Here is a 24,486-nt window from a genome sequence, read left to right as displayed (position 1 = left end):
TCCACTACTTACTATCTGGGTGACCAGAAAAGTTACTAACCTCCCTTTGCTTTAGTTATAGGGTCAATAACAGTATGCTTATCAGGCTGCTGAATTAAAAACAATATGAGGTGCTTGGAACAGTGCCTGGTACATGGATTGAGTGTACCACCGTGATGGTCATCCTTCACCTTACCCAGAGCCTCCTTAGATATTCTTAAAGTGGCATCTAGTATGCATAACATTCTATAAATATTTTATTTTTATGATGTGTACTCCATGAAGACAGAGAGTTTATCATATATTTACTGTTATAAACTCACCACCTAGGATAATGCCTGAGGGTACTCAATAAATACCTGTTGAATGATTAGAAAAGAAGTTATTATTATTTTTTTTTGCCACAAAAGTCAGGTGCTTTGCCAAGGCAGAAAAGCAGAGAGCTGGGATTTGTACTAGAGTTCTAATCACCTACCTCAGTTACCTGATGATAGTTTTTGGGGTGTTTTTTAAACAGCAAATGGGTATTTCATTGATATTTCTTTTCTCCTTTCCTCAGGGGACCTCACTCTGGTCCCCTGAGGATGCATTTTTTGTTTACTGTGTCCTCCTACTATCTGCCTTTTCTTAGCTGGAGCTCCCATAGAAATCAGTATGCATTTCTTAGCTGACTCTTGCTTTTATGCTTCTGTGCTGATTTTTTCTCTTCCTGACAATGCCCTGCTCTTATACATCTGCTCTTCGTCATGTTTCCTGAGTTCCTAGCCCACTACTGGGCCCTCAGAACAGGCTCAATGCAAGCATGAGGAGTGACCATGTTGCAGCCTTTCCAGGAAGATGACTCCAGGCAGCTCCACACGCTGTGCACATTTTTAGGGAAGAGAGGATGACTCTACCAGAGAGGGAGATAAGTGGCTGTTCTCTTACCTCGTTTGTTGTGACTGGTGGTGGCAAAGCTGCAGAGTGTGAGAGCAACCGCAGGGAGGCCTCCAACTGCTGGGGAGGCAAAAAGAAGTTGGGCACCACAACAGGCTCTGGGCTGTAATGGTAGTTAAGGAACAAAAATAAACCTTACCACACCAGCATCTCCACTGACCTCAACCATACCAATTCCCCAACTTACTCCTGCCCTGAATCCTTGGCTCAAGTTGTTCCCCCTCACGGAAGACTCTACCCACTCCTAACAAATCATGGTCTACATTTCTTTATGGATCAGTTCAAATGCAGCCTCCTCTAAGAAGCCCTCTCTTAATCTTAGCCCTTCGCAACAGCCAAAACACAGTTAGCAACATAAGAATGTTCAATTACTTACATATGAGATAACTCTCAATTTGTTTCCCTCACTATTCCTCATGTTTCTCAAGGAGCGAGTTATTTCCTTTAGGAAACTTAGTATCTTCTTAGTGCCACATGAAGCTGGTGCGTGGCAAGTGAAGAATGACAATTGCTGCTGGCCCACTGGTTTAAAGTTGACCTTTTATCAGTTTTCTCTCACATGTGGTAACTAGAGAGGAAAACGGAAAAGAAGTATGTGTGTGGATGTGTGTGGGGGACAATCTCATGAAGGGAGCTCAGTAGAGGAAAGGGGCCAGGGGAGGGAAAGAGGAAATACTGGGGAATGATAGTGGCCAAATTAGTTATGTGCATGCACAAATATGTAAAATCAAATCTCGCCATAAAAAAATATGGGAAAAAAGAAAGCTGACCTGTTGGATAGGGGAAGGGGTGGAAGGTGGTTCCAGGGCCATGGACTTGGGCAGGACGGAGGTACTTGGTGTTGAAAGAGGGCCTATTTGCCTCGATATTCTCTACTCACATTCAGAAACAAGGCTGTCCACAATGGTCCATCCAATTTGGAAGTGAACCCTAGTAGGAAGGTTCCATAGCCTGTACTTCTGTCTGTACCCTCTTAAGGTACTGTGTTGAGACACAAATATTTGTTCTTCAAATATCCGCTGAATCAAAGCACTGATTCAGTTTGGTTCAACTTATAGGATAGTTGAGGAGACGGTAATGTTCCAATTTCTTGTTTCTGTCTAATAAGCTAAGTATGGTTCTGATTCCAATTTTTTTACCAGACTTTCTATTTTATTGTTGATCTTCCATGTTAGACTCTGAAATCCAAGAGGTTAGAGATGGATCTATCTTTTTCATAGCCATATTCCTGTCATATAGTGCAGTGCCTAGCTGAATGAATGAAATGTATCCAAGTCCAGCTTTGGTTCAAGTTCTCAATTTTTCTGTAGAGAGGTGGGGTGGACTGGAGGTCCTGAAGGGAAAGAACACTTTGACCCAAGCCTTCTCTGGAAGCGCAGATGAGGCAGAGCCTATTCGTTGCTGCTGACTGCAGGGGCTCCAGTAGCTAGACAGCCCACGCTGTGAGGAAGGAGCAGTGTTGTGGGAGGATCAGGGCTGGGTCTGAACACAGAAGCACTCCTCATCCTATTACCCATTGCCTGCTTAGGGTCCTGCACCAACAGGTAAATCCTCCAACTTTTAAGTTCTTTCTCCTCAGTTTATAAAAATATGCAAGTTTTCCACTTAGGAACCAACCCTGTCCTCTTGCCCCCAATCTCGGGTTCCCTTCTAGTTACTACTCAGCTTTGTCACTTATGGTGGACAACTTCAGGTGATTTCACTTTTTGTGCCTCAATTTCTTCATTTTAAAGATAGATATGACAATAGTGCCCTCAGTCTGTGGAGGATTAAGTGAGTTTACACAGGTCAAGTGCTTACAGCAAGGACTCAACATTCTTGTCTCCCCAGCTTATGGGGAAAAGATGCCTGTTCTGGCTGTCTTCCCCACTAGTTCCCTTACCCACGGAAGCCTGGTCTGTTTCCACCACGGCAAGGTCCCCTTGCTCAAGCCAGTGAATGTGTGCCAGGCCCCTCTTCGGACTGAGGGCTGCAACCTGAAGCTTTTACCTTACCTGCCCTGGCTCCCAGCTCTGCTCAGCTCCTGTTTGGCTGTACCTTTGTCTTTATACACTGGTGACCCATGGGGACTCTGTCTCTGTGCATGGCCCTCCTTTTTCATGCTGTTACCCTCATCAGTTTCTGGAGGGCCCCCCCTGATCCTGTCTGAACTCCAGGGCTACATCTCTTCCTGAATATCTCACATGCACATGTCCAAAATGGAAATCTATGTCTTTCTCTAAGTAGGTCTCTTTATGTGGTGTTCTCTATCCAGTAAATGACAACATACACCTTGCTTCTTATGACAGAAATCTCTGAGTCATACTTCATGTTTTCCTCCTCATTCCCTGCCCTCTCTCTGTTCCTCTTAAATCTATCCCCGTTCTCTTCTTCATACAGCACTCTATGCTTTAGGTCAGATTCTTTCCATGCCTTGTTATCCCAGATTTCTTGGCTGTTCTCCCTGATCTATAAGGCATTGAGTGACTTTTCCAATATATAAATCTGACCATATCAGACTCTTGCTTAACAATTAACATTTACCAGATACTATGTACCAGGCAAATTAATTTTTGCAAAACCCTGTAAGTACTATTATTTGTCTCCATTTTACAGATGAGGAAACTGTTTTTTTTTTTTTTTTTTCTTCCAGGATAGAGTTCAAGCACCTCAGCCTGGTCTAAGATCCAGGCTCTGCCTCACCTCTCACTTACCTCTGGGTTTCAGACACAGTAAACTGCTGCCACTGGTCAGGCTTTCACCAGGCTAGGCCTCTGCACACACAAAATGCCCTGGCTTGAACTTTCCCTTGGCTCTGCCTAATAATGCCTATTCATCTTTACTAGCCAGCTCTCATTTCTCTTCTACTAGGATACCTCCAAGCAGAGTTGTGGCAGTTCCCTCCTCTTACTTCCACATCTCACTATAACACTTGGATGAATAAACTCTGTTTACCCAACTGACTCCTACTAGATAATGGGAACTTGAGGTAAGGTCTGATTCAAATTTGTCCTCACTACCTAGCACCAGGCCTGGCAATACTTATTTTGCTAAAGAATGAATGGAGTCAGGTATTGCGAAACACACCTTAATATCTCAGTGACTCAAGAGGCTGAGGCAGAAGGATCAAAAGTTCAAGGTCAGTCTGGACAGCTTAGCAAGACCTTGTCTCAAACAAAACCAAACAAAAACAAAATCAAAACAAAACACAACAACAACAAAAAAAGGACTTGGGATGTGGCTCAGTGATACAGTACCCCTGGGTCCAATCCCCAGTGCTGGGAAAAAAAATAAACAGAGCAAAAGAGAGTTAGGAAGGCCTGAATTCAAGCAGCCTGAGGACCTGGACAAACATAGCAACTCCTCCAATAACCATATCAGGAACACAACTAAACTGTGAGGGCAGAAGTATCAGAAGCCAGGATGAGTGAAGCTGGGAAAAAAACTTAGCAGGAGGGAGTCTGCCCTGAGTCCTCGGGTCCCAGCCACCTCCCATGTTAAATCTTTGAGACTACTCTCCCACCCTTAGATTTTTCTCTAACTGTATTAAGTTACATCTGTGTGATATGTACGAATATCTCTACCCATTTGATTTCCTCAATAATCTTGTGAAACTATGTTAGTAAAGTTTAATTAGTATTTACTGATTCTCCTCCCCTGTGCAATGCAAGGTAATGAGAACAGAGAAAAAGAAAAAGTCACTGATTTGGGGAACTCAAAGTTTGGTGGGTAACAGATTACTGCCTCCCTCTTACATGAGAAGAAATAGGCTCAGAAAGGTTAGACCTGAAGTCACACAGGTAATAAAATGCTAGGTTTAGGAGGACTAAATCAGTCCTCTTGACTTCTAGCAAAGACGTTAGTTAATGAAGTGTCCTGCTTCATCTAACTAGCCTGTGATATCCCTTATTTGTTGTAGGACACAAAGGTGACCTGATCTGAACAGCTGGTTAGGTGCAGATGTGAAGGCTGCAGACGGTGCTGAGTGAGTGAGTTTCCTTTCCCTATATCCTGCTGGTCTGTTTCAAAGGAGGGAGGGGGAATGTCAGGTGTTCCCATCAAAGGTGCTATCTATTCTGGGGGCTTACACAAGTCCAACTCAATGGTGCCCACTTCACTTTAGCTCTATTATTTGCTTTTTTTCTTTTTTTTTAAATTACCTCTTAGGAAAGTCACTAGAACTCTGAGCCTGCTTCCTTACATGTAAGACAGATGACACCTACCCAAAAGAACTGTGAGGCCTGAAATGTCTATAAAGTGACTGGCACATAGTATATGCTCAAACAAACAATGGTAGGCTCTCTTTCCCTTTTTTTTTCTACGTCTTCTACTTCTGTATTTTCCTTCCCCCTGTGCTGGGGATTGAACCAGGGCCTCATGAATGCTAGGCAAATGCTATATCCTTATCTATACCCATAGTCCCTCCCTCTAGTTCTGTTTCAAATAAGATCCTGAGCATTGCCTTCGAGTGGCAAAATACCCAACATATGAATTAGATAAATAAGGTAGGCAGGCTTATGGCTGCTACCAACACTTAAACTCAGTTCAAAGAATTATGCTTCGGAGGGCTGGTGTCATGGTATATTTGTAGCACCTGTCATCCCAGTCTTCTGAAGGGTCTTCCCATGCCCCTCCAGTGCATCCTACGAGAGGCCATTGCTCATACTCACTCTTGGCTAGCCTAATGCTAGCATCCAAAATGCTAGGAGATGGCTTAAGGGGCCACTTGTGGGAAATGCCAAAGGATACAGAAGGCTCTTCTTTGTGGACACCTCTGATCCAGTTGTCACCTGCTTCTGCCTGATGTCAGCACAGTGAATGCGTGGCTCCTTATCTTCCCTTTTGCTCTGGGAGGCTATGTGTACAGACAACTTCTCAAAGCTATCAGTAGAGTCACTGAGCTCACTGGAGGCAGCTCCATCCTCAGCCTGGGCCTCTGGCTCAGGCTCCTTGTCCTGATTTGCCTGTGATGAGCTGCATCCAACAAAAGTATTGCTCTGTTGGATTCCTGAGCACTTCAGATGTGGGAAAAGGTGAAGGCTGGTTAAGTTAGACTGTTCAACCCCTGTCTTAGAGTCCCTATCTTCATAAGCAACACCTTGAGTAGAAGAACCCTGCCTTGGCAGAGAGTTGATGGCTTTTTCTGGGCTAGACAGAAAGCTACTTCTGACCTTAATCTCCTCTGCTCTAGGGGAAGGCTCTGGAGAAGGACAGGAGGGGCCTTCCTTCTGTACCTCATGAGGCTGAGGGCTGATGACCTCACTTGTGTCTGACATAAAACTGGACCAAGGGCTAGTTTTGTCTGTCACAGTGGTTATCTCATTTAGGGTCCTGGGCTCAATAATGTCTTCTTCGTAGTCCTCATCACTGTAGAGTGGGTCCGCCTCAGTATCCTCACTTATAATGGGTACCATATTTCCCAGGGACTCATGGAACATTCCTCCTCCATTTGAGGTCACTTCAAGAGCAGGAGGAGATGGGGAATTTGTGCCTTCAGCCGCAGCTCTTGCCAATGTCTTGTTTGGAGTTGTGCTTTGTTCTTGTGTGGCTTCTATGTGTTGAGCATCTGGGACTGTGGTGACCTCTCTGCTTCTACTCCTGGCTCGGTGAGAAGTCAAAGCTGCTTGAGAATTCCTGGTGATAGTCTGCAGATCTGAACAGCAACAGATATCACTCTTATTACAAGGCAGGGCCACAGACAATTCAAGGTTCCCACATTGGCCTTTAGCTTCAGAGGTAGCCTTTCAATCAACTTCAAACAAACCTTAAAGTAGTTAAACCACCCAAGAGTCAGTAAAACTATATTCAAGGCAGTACAATTTCTAGTACTTTATTCTAATATCAGAGGACCAAAATCTAATCTATTTATAGTTGTGGATACATCTGTGGAAATGTTTTCAGGACTATCTGCTCATGCTCAGGAATTTTCAGGAACTGGGAGTCCTGGCAGGCATGTTCATGCTTCCATTTACTTCAGTAATTACCTATATTAAAAATCAAAATGAGAATCTACTTATTTACCTATTTGACAACAGTTACTAAAACTATCTATTTCATGTGGAAAATAAAGTCAAGAAAATATATACCAACCACAAGATAAGAGAAAACCAAGGTGGCAGGGTATTGGAAAGAGCACAGGCTTTGGAACTGGTCAGTCTTGGTTTCAAATATTTACTGTCCCTTGTTAACTTTGCAATCATGAGTAAATTGTCCTCTCTGAAGCTATTTATCTTAAATGGTGATTAACACCACCCATTTCACACATTACAGTAAAAAATATACAAGGTGGCCCTGGGATTCAATCCCCTGGAGAGAGAGAGAGAGAGAGAGAGAGAGAGAGAGAGAGAGAGAGAAAGAGAGAGAGAAGTTTACCTTCAAGACCCTCTAGTTTCAATCCTACAATTCTCGTGTCTCCTCTTTTAACATACCCTTTAAAAGGATTCTTCTAATTGCTTCCATTCTCTATCCCAAACAAGCCTTCCTTTTGTTTTGCTCTTCTGCTTTCTTTCTTGGGGGGAAATTTCTCTGGCTGACTACAGAATATGAGCTTGATGAAGGCAGAGACAATAACTGTCTTGTCTACCATCATATCCTACTTGAACTAGTTATAGAATTGAATCTGGAGTAGTTGATGATCAATAAGGAGTTGAGTGAATATATCCAAGCAAGTGGAAGTCAAGCATGGAGCATATACCTGGGGTCTTGATTAGTGATATTAGGCATCTTGGGAGAAGTAGAGAGGAAGAAAGTTTGTACCTGATATCAATCATGGTATATGCTTACCCTCACTACCTTTAGAAGAGAAAACTGAATTTATTCATCTCTGTGTGGAATTTGCACTGTCTGTGTCTGTGTGTGTGTATGTGTTTGTGTATGTGTTTGCATGCAACATTGGGGATTGAACCCATGGCTTCACTCATGCTAGGCAAGTGCTTTACCATTGAGCTACCTCTCCAGCCTGGAATCTACATATTTTACTTGAGCAAAATGACACCAAGTGAGGGCTAAAGATGCTGACCTAGAAGATCTCTCAATGTTCCCCAAAGTTTGCCTGATAAAGATTTCCAGTTTTTTTTTTTTGTTGTTGTTTAAGGGAGGTGAGGGCAGGTACTAAGGATTTAACCCAGGGGTGCTTTACCACTGAGATATCCAACCCTTTTTATTTTTTATTTTGAGACAGGGTCTTGTAAGTTGCTGAGGCTGGTCTTAAACTTTCAATCCTCCTGTCTCAGCCTCCTGAGTTGCTATAATTATAGGTGTGCACCACTGTACCTGGCAAGATTTCTAGGTCTTAACCCTGGATCCTGATTTAGTAGAACAGATTGGGACCCAGAAATTTGTATTTTAAAATAAGTGTTTCAGATGATATTTTGGGGGGAGGTACTAGGGATTAAACCCAGGGACTATCTACTACTGAACTACCCACCCAGTCATTTTTATTTTTTATTTTGAAGACAGTGTCTGGCAAAATTACTGAAGGTCTCACTAAATTGCTGAGGCTGACCTTATATTTGTAATCCTCCTGCCTCAATCTCCCTACTCACTGGGATTATAGGTGTGTGCCATAATGGCCAGCTCCAGCTAATTCTTATGCTCAGGCAAGTTTGGAAAATTCTTGTTTTAGGGCAGTCTCATTCTTCGCTGCACACTAGAATTACCTAGGGAGTTATAAACAATGCTAATGCCTGGTTTCTACCCTTAAGAGACTCTTGTCTGATGGTACACAGGAGGATTTTTAAAAACCCACTCAGTAATTCCAATATGCAGCCAATGTGAGAACAGAGCTCTAAGGGGCTTTTTAAAGGATAGAATATGGATTCCCAAAATCTAGAATTACTTTGTCTTGTTAAAAATGCAGACTTCTGAGAATTAGAATTTTAAACATACTTGTAGTTGATCTTTTCTGAAAAAGAGAGTGGCACAAATTTAAGAACTCTTTTTTTTTCCCTTGGGGAAATTGAAGCAAGAAGGGAAAGGAGCTAGGTATGGTGATGCACACCTATAATCTTAGTGATACAGGAGGCTAAAGTAGGAGTATAGCAAGTTTGAGGCCAAACTTAGCAATTTAGTAAGTAACATAGTGAGACTCTGCCTCAAAAAAAAAAAGGGCTGGTGATGTAGCTCAGCATAAAGCACCCCTGGGGTGGGGGGAAGGAAGGGAAAAGGAAAGGATAAGCTCAGGGTCAAACAGCCAAGTATATTCCAGAAATCCGCAAGGATCTGGGTCTCCTGCCTCTCAGTCCAATGCTCTTTCCATTGCTCCATGTTCCTGTGCCATATTATACCACACTACAATGTCCCTTCTTTTAAAAGGAAGATGGTTTAAAAAAAAAAAAAAAGAAAAAGTTATAAAACCTTTTGTCATAGGGACTTGTTAGGGGGCAGACACTGAGATGCTTTTTGAATTGGCATCTAGTGACCATAACTCAATAAGAAAGGCTCTGAGCCATACCTGAGATTAAGGAGCTGACTTGTACCACCAGGTTGTTGGATTTTTCCAGGATACACTGGCTCTCAGGGTCTAGGGTGCTGGCTTCTGGCCCAATATGGTCCCCATGGTTCTCCTGGCTCTGCAAGATGGCAGTATGAGTGTGAGGGCTCAGAGGCAGAAAAGGTTTGGTGAGCTTCTGGCTGAAGTACTTCTGGATCTGATCTAGCTCACTCAGATTCTTCCTGGAAGGGGGTGGGGGGGGGGGAAAAGGAGAATATGACAAAGGGTCACTCTTGGAGATTATGAGATTCTTTTATGTACCATTGATGTAGGACCTTAATACCTCCCACTTGGTCCATTAATATATAGATCCCTCTCCCTTCTCTAACTCGCCATTCATCCTTTACTCCTCTGACTATGATTCTGCTGCCAAGTACAAATCTGCCCCTGTCTGTCTGGTTAATATGGTTTTTTGATATCTGGAAAAATGCAACCTTTTTTTTTTAAAGATATATATTTTTAAAAGATGGACACAATATCTTTTATTTATTTATTTATTTTATGTGGTGCGGAGGATCAAACCCAGTACCTCACAAGTGCGAGGCAAGCTGAGCTATAACCCCAGCCCCCAAAATGCAACCTTTTAAAAAGAACTACTCTTAACCATCATGCCAGTACTCACTTCCGCTAGTCAGACAGAATAAAAGCCCTACTCCAGGCCAACAATGTTCTTTGCTACCTCATAACCATTCCTGATCCTTTAAACAAGTGACCTTTTCTAACCAGCTTTGCTTGACTTTCTAAATGGGTTCAGGACAATTTGGAGGGCTACATACTCTTAAACTGTATCACTTGTTATTTTAATAAGCCTTCAAGTGAGTCTGATACAATGATTTTGGGGAAACACTATATACGGCAGTGGTTTTTAACCTGGTGATTTTGCCCCCCATGGGACATTTGGCAACATCTGGAGATATTTTTGTTTGTCACAACTGAGGGAGGGGCACCACTGGTATGTAGTAGATATAGGCCAAGAATGCTAAACATCTTACAATGTACAGGACTGGCCGCCACAACAACACATCTGGCCCAAATATCAACAGTGTTGAGGTTGAGAGAAAATGCACTAGGGTGAATTAGTTTCTTTTTTCAGTGGGTTCCAAATAGGATAATAACCCAATAAAGTACAACCAAACCATTAATAGTTAAACTTAAATAGCCTTGATCACCAGCATCTTGCTAATCTGAGATGAGAATCTGAACACATTACTTCTTTGTAATATGAGTTCAGGCAGTTTCCCATAGTCTATAGCCCAAATTCTCCATCCTTTTAAACATATCTCATTAAGCAAAAAAGAAGTTGCCGATGTTTCTTTTCTGAGTTTGCATTGTGCAACTAAAGGAAAAGTTAGTTTTTTCCAAATATAAAACACTTTAAATATTTTTTTCCCTCAAATTTTATACTCTCCTCCTTCCCTCTCTAGCACTTTCCATTGAGAATAACTAAAAGTCAAACACTTAGGTTAATATTCAAGGCCCTTCATGATCTGACATCCATAGAACTTGCCCTACTCCTTACACTTTCCTAATTGCACTGCTGGTATCTTCCCAAACCTGACTTGTTGTTTCATGCATCTGGCCTTGATAATAATATTCTTTCGGTACACAGAACCTTTTCCTTCAAAGATCAGTTCAAATGTGACTTTAATTTTTTCTATCTCTAACTCAGAATGTTGCTCTTCCTCTGTCTACTCGGCCAGGAAACCTACAGTTCTTATCACCCCACATTAAAATTATCAGGCAATAATGTTCAACTCTTCCACCAGGAAACGAAGAGCCAGCATTGGAGGTCAAGTCTATTGAATTCTGAAACCAAATTCCTCCACTTTACAAACATTTCTCTCTAGATAACCTTGAGGTCAATCTTGCTGATCTATGATGGCCTTTTCAATTCTCACAGTGATTCTCTGGTTCAGATGCTAATTAAACTAAGAAAGGGATAGGGAAGTGTTACCAGAACAGAAGCTGGTCTGGAAGAAACCAGTGATTGTGAAGATAAAGACAGTAGGCAGGGGGCTGGGGTTGTGGCTCAGCGGTAGAGTACTCCCCTAGCACGTTTGAGGCGCTGGGTTCCATCCTCAGCACAACATAACAATAAATAAAATAAAGGTACTGTGTCCAACTACAACTAAAAAAATATTTAAAAAAAAAAAGGGGCTGGGGTTGTGGCTCAGTGGTAGAGCGCTCGCTTAGCACATGTGAGGCCCTGAGTTCGATCTTCAGCACACATAAAAATAAATAAATAAAATAAAGATATTGTGCCCAACTACAACTAAAAAATAAATAAATATTTAAAAAAAGGACAATGGGCAGGATGAGGCTTTATAAACTTTAAAAAGGATGTGAGGCTGTGCAGATGTGAGACTAGTTATTATTAAGTTTTGGTGAACAAGCTAAAGTTCCTATATTTATATGCAGATCATTTACTTTTCTAAAGGAGCGGGAGGCTCTAAACTGAGAGATTCATCCATGAGGAATACCTATGAGGCTCCAAAGGTTCAATCCAATACTAACATGCACAAGAGCCCTCTACTAAATCTCCCAGCTCAGGGGTAACTGATGGTGGTATTGCCTGGTGCCACTGACATTCACTTTGTGCATCACAATGCTTTCTTGTGCCTTGTCTTAGCAGAGTGCCTCACCTGAGAGAAGTCAGAATGGAGGTGTGGGAGGACAAAGGCGATGCGGTCAGTTTGTCATCACTTGTCAAGATTGCCTCTCCTTGCTGTAGGGATTCATGAAATCGGCGGATGTTCTGCACATGCTCTTCATGGCGTGTTGCCAGGCTTCTTGTGGTACCACTGGTACCACTTCTGTGCAGAGAAAATGGGAGCAAAATAAATTCTAAGCCCATGAGAAAACTCCTAGTGTGACCAAAAAATCACTCTCCTGAAATGGCACTGCAAACCTATCCCTAATACTATATTTTTGGTTACATCAACTCTTGCTTGGTTCACAAAAGTCTTCCAAATAGTCCTGCCATCAGTCTTACCCACTCCACCTTCTTCCATTCTCCACAATTATAGCTGAAGTGATTTCTTTAAAACAGATCTGATAATATCGACAATAATAATAACATATGGAGCCCTTCCTTATTTTAATACCAAGCCTTGCTATAAGCGTTCAATGAGTGATTAATCTATTTCATCACCATCATTCCTTTCTAAAGTTCTTTTTAAAAATCTATAGTGTAAATCTCCAATTTCTGAGCATGATATTAAAAAATGTGACTCCAGTAATAATTTTTTTCTTTTTTAAATAACAGCTTTATTGAGATATAATTCACATACTACATGTTCAACCCATTTAAAGCATACAATTCAATGATTTTTAGTATATTCACAAAGTTGTATAAGCATTACCACAATCAATTTTAGAACATTTTTATCACCTTCAAAATAAACCTCAGGGCTGGGATTGTAGGCTCAGTGGTACAGCATTTGCCTAGCACATGTGAAGCACTGGGTTCTATCCTCAGCACCACATAAAAATTAAGAAATAAAATAAAGGTATTGTGTCTATCTATAACTAGAAATATTAAAAAAAAACCCATAACTACTGCAATCATTCCAATTTCTACCCAAAACATCTCAGCCTTAGGTAACTACTGATTTATCTTCTGTCTCTATAATTTATCTATTTTGGATAGTTCAAAGAAATGGGATCATATAACATGTTTTTTTTGTTGTTGTTGTTGTGTGACTTTCCTTCCGTTTGGCATGTTTTTGTGCCTCTTCCATATCATATGCATTAGTACTTCATTTCTCTTAACAGCCGAATAATATTTCATTGTATAATTATACCACATTTTGTTTATTTACTTGTCATTTGTTGGACATATGGGTTGTTTCTACATTTTGGTTATTAGGAATAATGTTGCTACAAGAAAACATGTAAGTTTTTGTGTAGACATATCTCTTCATTTAGGAGTATAATTATTGGGTTAAATGGTTACTATACATTTAAATTTTTAAGGAACTGCCAGACTATTTTTCTAAGCAGTTGTACCATTTTATAGTCTCACTAAGCAATGTATGAGGGCTCTGATTTCTTCACATTCTTCCTCACACTTGCAATATTTGTCTTTTTGATTATAGTACCTTTAGTGGATGTAAAGTGGTATCTTATTGTAGTTTTGTTTTCTATCTCATGCTTATTGGCCATTTGTACATTGTTTTCGGAGAAATGTCTATTCAGATTCCTTGTCTATTTAAACAATNAAAAAAAAAAAAAAAAAAAAAAAAAAAAAAATTCAACTTCAATCTTCCATATGTGGATATTCAGATGTTCCAAATACCATTTGTTGAAAAGACTACTCTTTCCTCATTTAGCCATCTTGAACTTTTGTTGAAAATCTGTTGAGCATAGATTTATGAGTTTATTTTTGGATTTTCATTTCTATCCCACTGATCTACATTTCTATTCTTGTGTATTTTCTTGCTTACTGTAGCTTTTTAGTAAGCTCTGAAATTGGGAATTTGTTCTTTTTTTAAGGCTGTTTTACTTTTTCTGTGTTTCTTAACCATCCATATGAATTTTAGGATCAGTTTGTCCATTTCCAGAAAGAAGTTAACAGCATTTTTGATATGAATTGTGTTGAATCTATAGATCAATTTGGGGATTGCTACCATCTTAATAATACTAAGTCTTCCAATCTATAAACATATGGGATATTTTCCCATTTATGTAGATCCTCTTTAATCTCTTTCAATAAAACATGGTAGTTTTTACAGAATACATTTAATACTTCGTTTGTTATATTTTTTTTATTCCATTTGGTGTTATTGTAAACAAAACTTTTCAAAATTTCATTTTTGATGATTCATTGCTGGTGTACAGAAATATAATTGATTTTGTAAGTTTTGAAAGTTTCTCAATTCTAATATGTTAAAAATTGATATATATAACTCAAATAAACAAATCTCTTTGGGGTCATCAATAATTTTAAAGAGCAAAGTGAGTTCTGAAGTGGAAATGTTTGAGAACCACTGCTTTGCAAAGGTAGAACCAAAATATACAGTAAATGTTATATATTTAAAGCATACAATTTGATGAGTTCCAATACATGTAAACATCTAAGGAAATAATTACCACAAGATAATGAACATATCTATTATTTCCAAGTTTCTTTTTGCCTTTTGTAATTTCTTTCTCCTTCCCTCTCTCTTCACTTTGCCTTGTCCCTAGACAACCACTTACCTGTTTTCTGTTACTATATCTTAGTATGCATCTTCTAGAATTTTATATAAATAGAATTATATACAACATATTCTTTTATTATAGCTTCTATTCCTCAGCATAATTATTTTGAGATTCATTTTGTTGTTTATCAATAATACATTTCTTTTTATTTTTGAGTAGTATTCCATCATATGGATATACCACAATTTGGCTATCTGTTCATCTATTTGTTGATGGACACCTGAGTTGTTTAGAGTTTTTGGCTGTTATAAATAAAGTACAAAGATAAAAATCTTGGAAACTGCTGCTCCAGGAGTTTCACATTTATTATTATTATTATTATTTTGGGGGGTACTGGGGATTGAACTCAGGGGCACTCAACCACTAAGCCACATCCCCAGCCCTTTTGTGTATTTTATTTAGAGGCAGAATCTCACTGAGTTGCTTAATGACTTGCTTTTGCTGAGGTTGTCTTGTGATCCTCCTGCCTCAGTTTCCTAAACCACTGGGATTACAGGCATGCACCACCATGCCGGGGTCACATGTATTATTACATGCATATAAAAATGATTTGTTTCTTTTCTCATTTACTATTCATGACAACCCTTGAGTAATATATTACTTTCATTTAACAAATAAGAAAATTAAGGCTAAGGCTCAGAGAATTTAAGTAATTAGTTTAAGATCACATATAACCAATGAGAGAAAAAGCCAGGACAGAACTCCAAATCTGTCTGATCTCCAATACACTTCACCACCAAGACTTGGAACAAGGAAGGGTCAGAAACAGTTGGATTTCTGTTAGGTGAGGTGGTTAGAGAGGGAATTACAGTTTACCCTTGGATGAATGGCTGGATTAGAATGTGACATTTTGATATGGTCTTTGTAAAAAAGTAACAGGGACATTTTTATGTGGAAAAAAAAGCAAACCATTAAACTTTTTGCTTTTCAAATTACTAAACAATGAACATTAGAGACATTCTCATCCCACCCATGTGTCTCTGATTGATTATGGTCAAACAATACTTACAGATAACAAAAGAATTATCTAAACCTTGGATCTAGGATTTGACAGACACATAGCTCTTTCTATACAGAGAAAAGAGAATCTCTTCATACGGTGACCAAATAGAAAATTACTTACCAAAGGAACAGGACTTGGAGTGTGTAAGCAGTATGAGAGGGTGTTTTAGAATAAAGGGTCAACTCACTAACTGCTATTCTGGAGTGGGTGTGGTGGGAGAAGACTCCTTGCCTCCTCCCTAAGGTGGGAGGAAAGACACAGCAAAGACTCTCTGGTGGAAGCCACTAGGGTCTGAAAGGGAGTGGAGTGGAAAGAAGCAATCTTACTGTTGGGCCTGTCTCCTTGACCAGATGGAGCATGCTCTAGCCCTGATATCAAATATATGATGACGGTTGGCTTAGTGAAAAGGATGGGCCAATGGCTCTCTGCAAAACAGCCTGCATATTTTTGGGAGGGGAAAGATGATATATTTCTCCCAAAATGTTAAAGGCCTCTGAGGATAAGAGTGTTTCTTGCAACAAAGTAATACTTTTGATAACAGTAAACTTTTAATTCCTATCTTATGAAATTCTATTTTCACAGATCTTAGGGTTAGGGGTGGGGGGCATTGTGAGATCAGCAAAGCTTTATCCTATCTCTAATTTCTTCCTCTAATGAAGGAGATATGACAAGCAGTTCACATACTTCCACTCTTTGACCCCACTTTTTCCCATCAAGACATTTACTCACTTCCCAGGAGAGGAGAAATCAAGTTCCTTTGAAGAGGTGTGAACAAGCTGGTCCTGGATATGTTCTACAATACGGCTGGGGAATGCAGCATACATATCAGAGGCAGGGAAGGAAAAGGTATTATATATTGGGATCTGAAAAGCAATGAGAAAAATAGTACACTGGTTACCATGAACTCTCTTGGAACAAAGCAGTATATAAATAAACTTGTAAAATTTATTCAGTAGAGTTTCCACTGAAGTCTGTTTCCTATGTGTTGAGCACTGTGCTAAGCTATTAGCATTTATTTTTCTCATTTAAACTTTACAATTATCTTATGAAGTAGGTACTATTATTATCCTTATTTTATGGACTATGTCATCAGATTGCTTTTTTGTTGTTTTATCTATATTTATGCTCTTGTTCCTCCAGCTAGTTTGTAAACTCTGGCTGGACATTATCTTGTATTTATTTTACATGTGAGGACCAACTGGTTGTGGTATTTCTTTCTTTCTTTCTTTTTTAGTTGTGGATGAATACAATACCTTTATTTTATTTATTTATTTTTATTTGGTGCTGAGGATCGAACCCCAGTGCCTCACACATACTAGGCAAGTGCTCTACCACTGAGCCACAACCCCAGCCCTGACTATGGTATTTCTTGTCTTATGACTATTAGGGTTGATTGGAAGAAAAAATATCTTCTATATATAAAGACCAATGAACCCTTGGTCATTTTCTAATGCATTTATCCATTCAGTAGGTATTGATTTATACTGTGTGCCAGACCCTGGGCCAAGGATGCATGAAGAAGACATGAACAAAACACAAGTCTTTGCTTCAACAGAGCTCCTCTATCTGGGACAGTTAGGAAATTTCTTTCTTTTAATTCTTCTTTAACAGTTGAACTCTTTGAAAGAGTTGTCTCTACTTACTATTGCCTATTCCTCTTTTTCCATTCTTTCTTATTTTTTAAAGTGAAAGACCAATAATTTTAATGTAACAAACTTTTAAAAAATAATAGATATGGTTTCAAATTCTATACTGCAACTAATCTTATTTTATTTAAAAACAGAGATAAACTTCATGGAGCATAAAATTCATCCTTTAAAAGTGTTTGGGGAGATTCAAGGTGGTGGGCTAGAGGGAGGCAACATTCTGTGTCGCTTAGTGACCTGGGACTCAAGTTGTGAGAATACTGCTTCTCTGCAAGCAAAATTCTTGCTCCCATGCAGGAATCACAGCCACCCAATTACTCACCCATGCAGGACTACCGGGTACCTGAGCGGGCACCATCCACACCTGCACAGAACTTTCGGCCACCCACCGAGCACCAAGCAGAAATCACCAAGGCCACTCCCATGCAGAACACCGGCAGGTTCTCACACGTAGAACTTACTCCTGTGTGAACCCCCATCTATCAACTGGGGCTCCCTGGTGGCCACCATCTTGGGACTCTACAGCAACGGATAGACTCCCCTACGTGCAACAGCCTGCCTGTTCCCTGCACCCAAGAACTTCACACAGGCTCTGAAGTCAGCTGATAGCCACACACACCACAGAGCTCATCTCTGAACTCATCCTCCAACGCCGCTGCTTGCCTCCCCACACCCTACCCGACAGCCCACTGCTGAAAGAAGGCGCCTCCATCTTGGGCCACCTTCATCACCTTCTTCAGTGGAAGGCAACACCCAGTTTGGAACTCCAGCTGGCCATGTACTCCCTCCTCTCCCCAGAGGCCACTACCCCAGCATAGTGACATCCTGAGGGTGGAGATACCAGCTAACAACAGACAACCTACCTATTGGATGAGAAGGGAAGCAGGAAAGACATGGACTTCCAACCAAAACAATCCTGTTTCTTCCTTCAAGATTTCCGCCCCCCCACCTCTCCATTCTCCTGCCCTCACATCCCTAACATATGTGAAACCAAGTATTTTGCATGAATTAGGATTTTGAGGACTGGGATGTCTGAATAGTATATTATAGCTGTGTTGTGTGTGTGTGTATATATATATATATATATTTTTTCTTTTATCCTACCAATTGCTACTATTTTAACATTTTTAATTTTTCTCCATATATATGTGTGTTTATTTTATGTACTCTACTGCCTTCCCACTTACTTGTCTACCCCAAATTACTTCCTTTCCCTTCTCCTGCTACTAATCTTCCTCTTTGGATTTCTCTTTCACACTTCCTAAGATATAACAACTCTATATCCTCACCTCCTACCTCCTCAGCATATCATCCTACCCTCCCTCCTGGTTCTTTGTCCTCCATCAGAAACTGTAAACTTTTTTACAAACCTACTGAGTATACTGTGGATAATAATTGAATTCACCATTTCTGTACATTGTGACCAAACTGTAAACATCTTAATACCAAACATTTGTTTTTAGGGTGTACACTGTTTATATTAGGAACTGATAACATTGTCCTTCACCTCAAAGGAGAGGTACTAGATCCCTACATGGGCACTATAAGCCTATAAGGTAAAAACAGTAACACTTTAGATCCACAGTGCTAGAAGGGAAGAAATACAAGCAATAGGAAAAAAAAAAAAAGGAAAGAAAGTGTCCCAAACAAATCAAGATACCACATTATCAGAATCCATGGCAAGAACAGCATAAGAAATTACTGAGAAGGAGTTCAGGATGTATATAATTAAAATGTTCTGCAAATTAAAGGATGATATAAGAGAGCAAATACAGGCAGCAAAAGATCATTTTGACAAAGAGCTACATAAACAAATTCAGGAAGCAAAAGATTACTTCAATAAGGAATTCTAAAAAAACAAACAGAAATCCTTGAAATGAAAGAAAAATAAACCAGATTAAAGCTCAGTTGAAAGTATCACCAACAGATTAGACCACTTGGAAGATAGGACCTCAGACAATGAAGACAAAATATATAATACTGAAAATAATGTAGATAATACAGTGAATATGATAATAAAACAAGAGCAAAACATTCCAGAAATATGGGATAACATAAAAAGACCAAATTTAAGTTATTGGGATAAAGGAGGGAATAGAGATCCAAACCAAAGGAATGAGCAAACTATTCAATGAAATAATATCAGAAAATTTTCCAAACATGAAGAATGAATTGAAAAACCAAATTCAAGAGGCTTACAGGATGCCAAATGTACTTTTAATCACAACAGATCCACACCAAGTCACTTTATAATGAAAATGCCTAACATACAGAATAAGGAGAGAATATTAAAAGCCATGAGAGAAAGAAATCAGATTACATATAGGGGGAAACCAATTAGATTATATGCAGATTTTTCAACCCAGACCCTGAAAGCTACTAGATCCTGGAACAACATATATCAAGCCCTGAAAGAAAATGGATGCCAACCAAGAATCTTTAAGAGAGAGAGAGAGAGAGAGAGAGAGAGAATTTTTAAATATTTATTTATTTTTTTAGTTTTCGGCGGACACAACATCTTTCTCTGTATGTGGTGCTGAGGACTGAACCCAGGCCACACGCATGCCAGGCAAGTGCACTACTGCTTGAGCCACATCCCTAGCCCCAAGAATGTTATATACAGAAAAATTAAGCTTTAGATTTGATGATGAAATAAAAACCTTCCATGATAAACAAAAGTTAAAAGAATTTACAACTCAAAAGCCCACACTATAGAACATCCTCAGCAAAATATTCCATGAAGAGGAATTGAAAAACAACAATGAAAATCAGCAAAGGGAGGAATTACACTAAAGGAAAAACTAATCAAAGGAGAAGCCAAGTCAGGTTAAATACCAAACATAAACAAAAATGGCTGGGAATACAAATCATGTGTCAATAATAACCCTGAATGTAATGGCCTAAACTCACCAATCAAAAGACATGGATAGGCAGCTTGGATTTAAAAAAAAAAAGACACAACAATATGCTGCCTCCAAGAGACTCATATCACAGAAAAAGACACCCACAGACTAAAGGTGAAAGGTTGGGAAAAATCATACCACTCTCATGAACTTCGAAAGCAAGCAAGGATCTCCATCCTCATATCAAATACAGTAAACTTCAAGTCAAAGTTAATCAGAAGGGATAAAGAAGGACATTTCATACTGCTTAAGGGAACCATTCATCAGTAATACATAACAATAATAAATTTATATTCCCCAAACAATGGAGCATTTTTGTTCATCAAACCAATTCTTTTCAAGTTCAAGAGTCAAACAGACCACAGCACAATAATTCTGGGTGACTTTAACATACCTCTTTCACCACTGGATAGATCGTCCAAACAAAAGCTGAACAAAGACTGACATATATAGAATATTTCATCCTCGATGAACAAATATACTTTTTTGTGTATTACCACTTCTCAGCAGCACATGGATCCTATTCTAAAATAGACCATATATTATGCCACAAAGCAACTATTAGCAAATATAAAAAAGTAGAGATACTGGGGCTGGGGATGTGGCTCAAATGGTAGCGTGCTTACCTAGCTTATGTGAGGCACTGAGTTTGATTCTCAGCACCACGTAAAAATAAAATAAAGATATTGTGTCTACCTAAAAATAAAACATAAAAAATATTTAAAAAAGTAGAGATACTACCCTGCATTCTATCAGATCATAATGGAATGAAATTAGAAATCAATGATAAAATAAAAAAATAAAAGCTACTCCAACACCTGGAGACTAAATATTATGCTACTGAATGAACAATGGTTTGCAAAAGACATCAAGAGGAGATTAAAAATTCTTAGTGGTGAATGAGAATGCAGATACAACGTATCAAAATCTCTGGGACACTATGAAGGCAGTACTAAGAGGAAAGTTCATTGCATGGAATTCATTCTTTAAAAGAAGAAAAAGTCAACAAATAAATGACTTAACATTACATCCAAAAGCCCTAGAAAAAGAAGAACAAATCAACACCAAAAGCAGTAGGAGACAGGAAATAATTAAAATCAGAGCTGAAATCAATGAAATTGAAAAAAAAAGAAACAATTGAAAAAACTGACAAAACAAAAAGTTGGTTCTTGGAAAAAATAAATAAAATTGACAAACCCTTAGCCATGCTAATGAAGAGAAGGAGTGAGAAAACTCAAATTAGTAACATATGGGATGAAAAAGGAAATATAACAACAGATACTACAGAAATACAGAAGATAATTAGAAATTATTTTGAAAATTTGTACTCCAATAAAATAAAAATAAGGCACTGACAAATTTCTAGAGTCATCTGATTTGCCCAAATTGAATCAGGATGATATATAAACAGATCAATTTTAAATGATGAAATAGAAGACGCCATCAGAAGCCTACCAACCAAGAAAAGCCCAGGACCAGATGGATACACAGCCAAATTCTACAAGACCTTTAAAGAAGAAATAATACCAATACTCTTCAATGTATTTCAGGAATAGAAAAAGAGGGAGCGCTTCCAAACTCGTTCTATGAGGTCAGTATCATCCTGATTCCAAAAACCATGCCAAGACCCATCAAAAAAAGAGAACTCAGACCAATATGTCCAATGAACATAGATGCAAAAATTCTCAATAAAATTCTGGCAAAACGAATATAAAAACATATCAAAAAGATCATGCACCATGATCAAGTGGGATTCATCCCAGATATGCAAGGTTGGTTCAACATACAGAAATCAATAAATGTAGTTCATCACATCAATAGACTTAAAGATAAGAATCATATGATCATCTCAATAGATGCAGAAAAAGCATTCTACAAAACACAGCACCCCTTCATGTTCAAAACACTAGAAAAACTAGGGATAAAAGAAACATATCTCAACATTGTAAAAGCTATCTATGCGGAGCCCCAGGCCAATATCATTCTAAATGGAAACAAATTGAAAGCATTTCCTCTAAAAACTGGATCAAGACAGGATGCCCTCTTTCATTACTTCTATTTAACATACTTCTTGAAACACTGGCCAGAGCATTTAGACAGACGAAAGAAATTAAAGGGATACAGATTGAAAAAGAAGAACTCCAATTATCACTATTTGCCGACGATATGATTCTATACCTAGAAGACCCCAAAAATTCCACCAGAAAACTTCTAGAACTAGTAAATGAATTCAGAAAAGTAGCAGAATACAAAACCAACACCATAAATCAAAGACATTTCTGTTCATCAGTGACAAATCCTCTGAAAGGGAAATGAGGAAACTACTCCATTTATAGTAGCCTCAAAAACAACAACAACAAAAACAAAACAAAACAAAACAAAACCTTGGGAATCAACCTAATGAAAGAGGTGAAAGACCTCTACAATGAAAACTAAAGCACATTAAAGACCTTAGAAGTTGGAAAGATCTCCCTTGTTCTTGGATAGGCAGAATTAATATTGTCAAAATGACCATACAACCAAAAGCATTATACAGATTTAATGCAATTCCAATCAAAATCCCAATGACAACCCTCAGAGAAATAAAAAAGCAATCATGAAATTCATCTGGAAAAATAAGAGACCCAGAAAGATGAAGCAATCCTTAGCAAGAAGAGTGAAGCAGGTGGCATCACTATACCAGAACTTAAACCATACTACAGAGCAATAGTAACAAAAACAGCATGGTATTGGCACCAAAATAGACAGGTAGACCAATGGTACAGAATAGAGGACACAGAGACTAACCCACATAATTATGGTTATCATATATTAGACAAAGGCATTAAAAACATACATTGGAGAAAAGATAGTCTCTTCAACAAATGGTGCTGGGAAAACTGGAAAGCCATATGCAACAAAATGAAATTAAACCCCTATCTCTCACCATGCACAAAACTCAACTCAAAGTGGATCAAGGACCTAGGAGTTAATCAGAGACCCTGAGTCTAATAGAAGAAAAAGTAGGCCTAAATCTCCATCATATTGGATTAGGCCCTTACTTCCTTAACAAGACTCTTATAGCACAAGAATTAAACTCAAGAATTAATATTGAATGGATTCAGACTAAAAAGGTTCTCAGCAAAAGAAACAATCAGTGAGGTGAATAGAGAGCCTACAACTTGGGAACAAAGTTTTACCACTTGCACATCAGATAGAGCACTAATCTCTAGGGTATATAAAGGACTCAAAAAGCTAAACATCAAAAAAACAAACAAACAAACAAACAAACAAAAAACCAACAACAAATAACCCAATCAACAAATGGGCCAAGGAACTGAACAGACACTTCTCAGAAGGTTATATACAATCAATCAACAAATATATGAATAAATGCTCAATGTCTCTAGCAATCAGATAAATACAAATCAAAACTACTCTAAGATTTCCTCTCACTCCAGTCAGAATGGCAGCTACTTAAGAATACAAACAACAATAAGTGTTGGCGAGGATGTGGGGGAAAAGGCACACTCATACATTGCTTGTGGGACTGCAAAATGGTGCAGCCAATATGGAAAGCAGTATGGAGATTACTTGGAAAACTGGGAATGGAATCATCATTTGACCCAGTTATCCCACTCCTCAGTTTATACCCAAAGGACTTAAAAACTACAGTGATGCAGCTACATCAATGTTTATAGCAGAACAATTCACAATAGCTAAACTGTGGAACCAACCTAGATGCCCTTCAGGAGATGAATGGATAAAGAAAATGTGAGATACACATACACGCACACACACACACACACACACACACACATACAATGGAATATTACTCAGCAATAAGAGCATAAAATCATAGCATCTGCAGGTAAAAAGATGGAGTTGGAGAATATAATGCTAAGTGAAGTTATTCAATCTCAGAAAACCAAATGCCAAATGTTTTCTCTGATATAAGGAGGCTGATTCATAGTGAGGTTGGGAGGGGTATGTATGAAGAAGACACGAATGGTGTGAATATATTTGTATACAAGCAGAGATATGAAAAATTGTGCTCTATATATGTAATATTAATCGTAATGCATTCTGGTGTCATATATAACAAATTAGAATAAAAATTAAAAAAATAAGCCTAACACCCAAAGATCTATTCTCTCTCACACACAGACACACACATACACACACACACACACACAAAAGTGTTTGATTAACTGGTTTCCAGTATATTCAGAGTTGTATAACTATTACTGTTACCTAATTCTAGAACATTTTCATCACTCCCCCAAAACCAGGAGGTTGTTAAGAGATACAAAAATATAATGTGTTCTATAAGTCAGAAAGCACCAGCGTACAGGATCTTATGGGGCT

At 38.8% G+C, this 24,486-nt stretch overlaps 1 protein-coding gene across 4 annotated transcripts in view; it reads right to left on the bottom strand.

The window, feature by feature from the left end:
• Positions 1-24,486, bottom strand: part of C2cd3 (C2 domain containing 3 centriole elongation regulator) — a 137,642-nt gene that overhangs the window by 14,918 nt on the left and 98,238 nt on the right. For 3 of the 4 annotated variants that reach the window (XM_015477429.2, XM_048788074.1, XM_048788075.1), the window contains 5 exons: positions 16,320-16,453; positions 12,028-12,198; positions 9,347-9,567; positions 5,644-6,547; positions 907-1,018 (listed from right to left, as the gene is read on the bottom strand). In XM_015477429.2, the coding sequence (XP_015332915.1) occupies positions 907-1,018; positions 5,644-6,547; positions 9,347-9,567; positions 12,028-12,198; positions 16,320-16,453 (1,542 nt within the window). Of the gene's footprint in view, positions 1-900; positions 1,019-5,643; positions 6,548-6,775; positions 6,879-9,346; positions 9,568-12,027; positions 12,199-16,319; positions 16,454-24,486 lie in introns of those variants that run through there. The other variant, XR_007342272.1, reaches the window with a different exon arrangement.

Source organism: Marmota marmota, unplaced genomic scaffold (assembly GCF_001458135.2).
Source record: "Marmota marmota marmota unplaced genomic scaffold, marMar, whole genome shotgun sequence".
NCBI lineage: Eukaryota > Metazoa > Chordata > Mammalia > Rodentia > Sciuridae > Marmota > Marmota marmota.
Note: the sequence above shows the minus strand (reverse complement) of the source record. Positions and strands in the feature narration are given on the sequence as shown.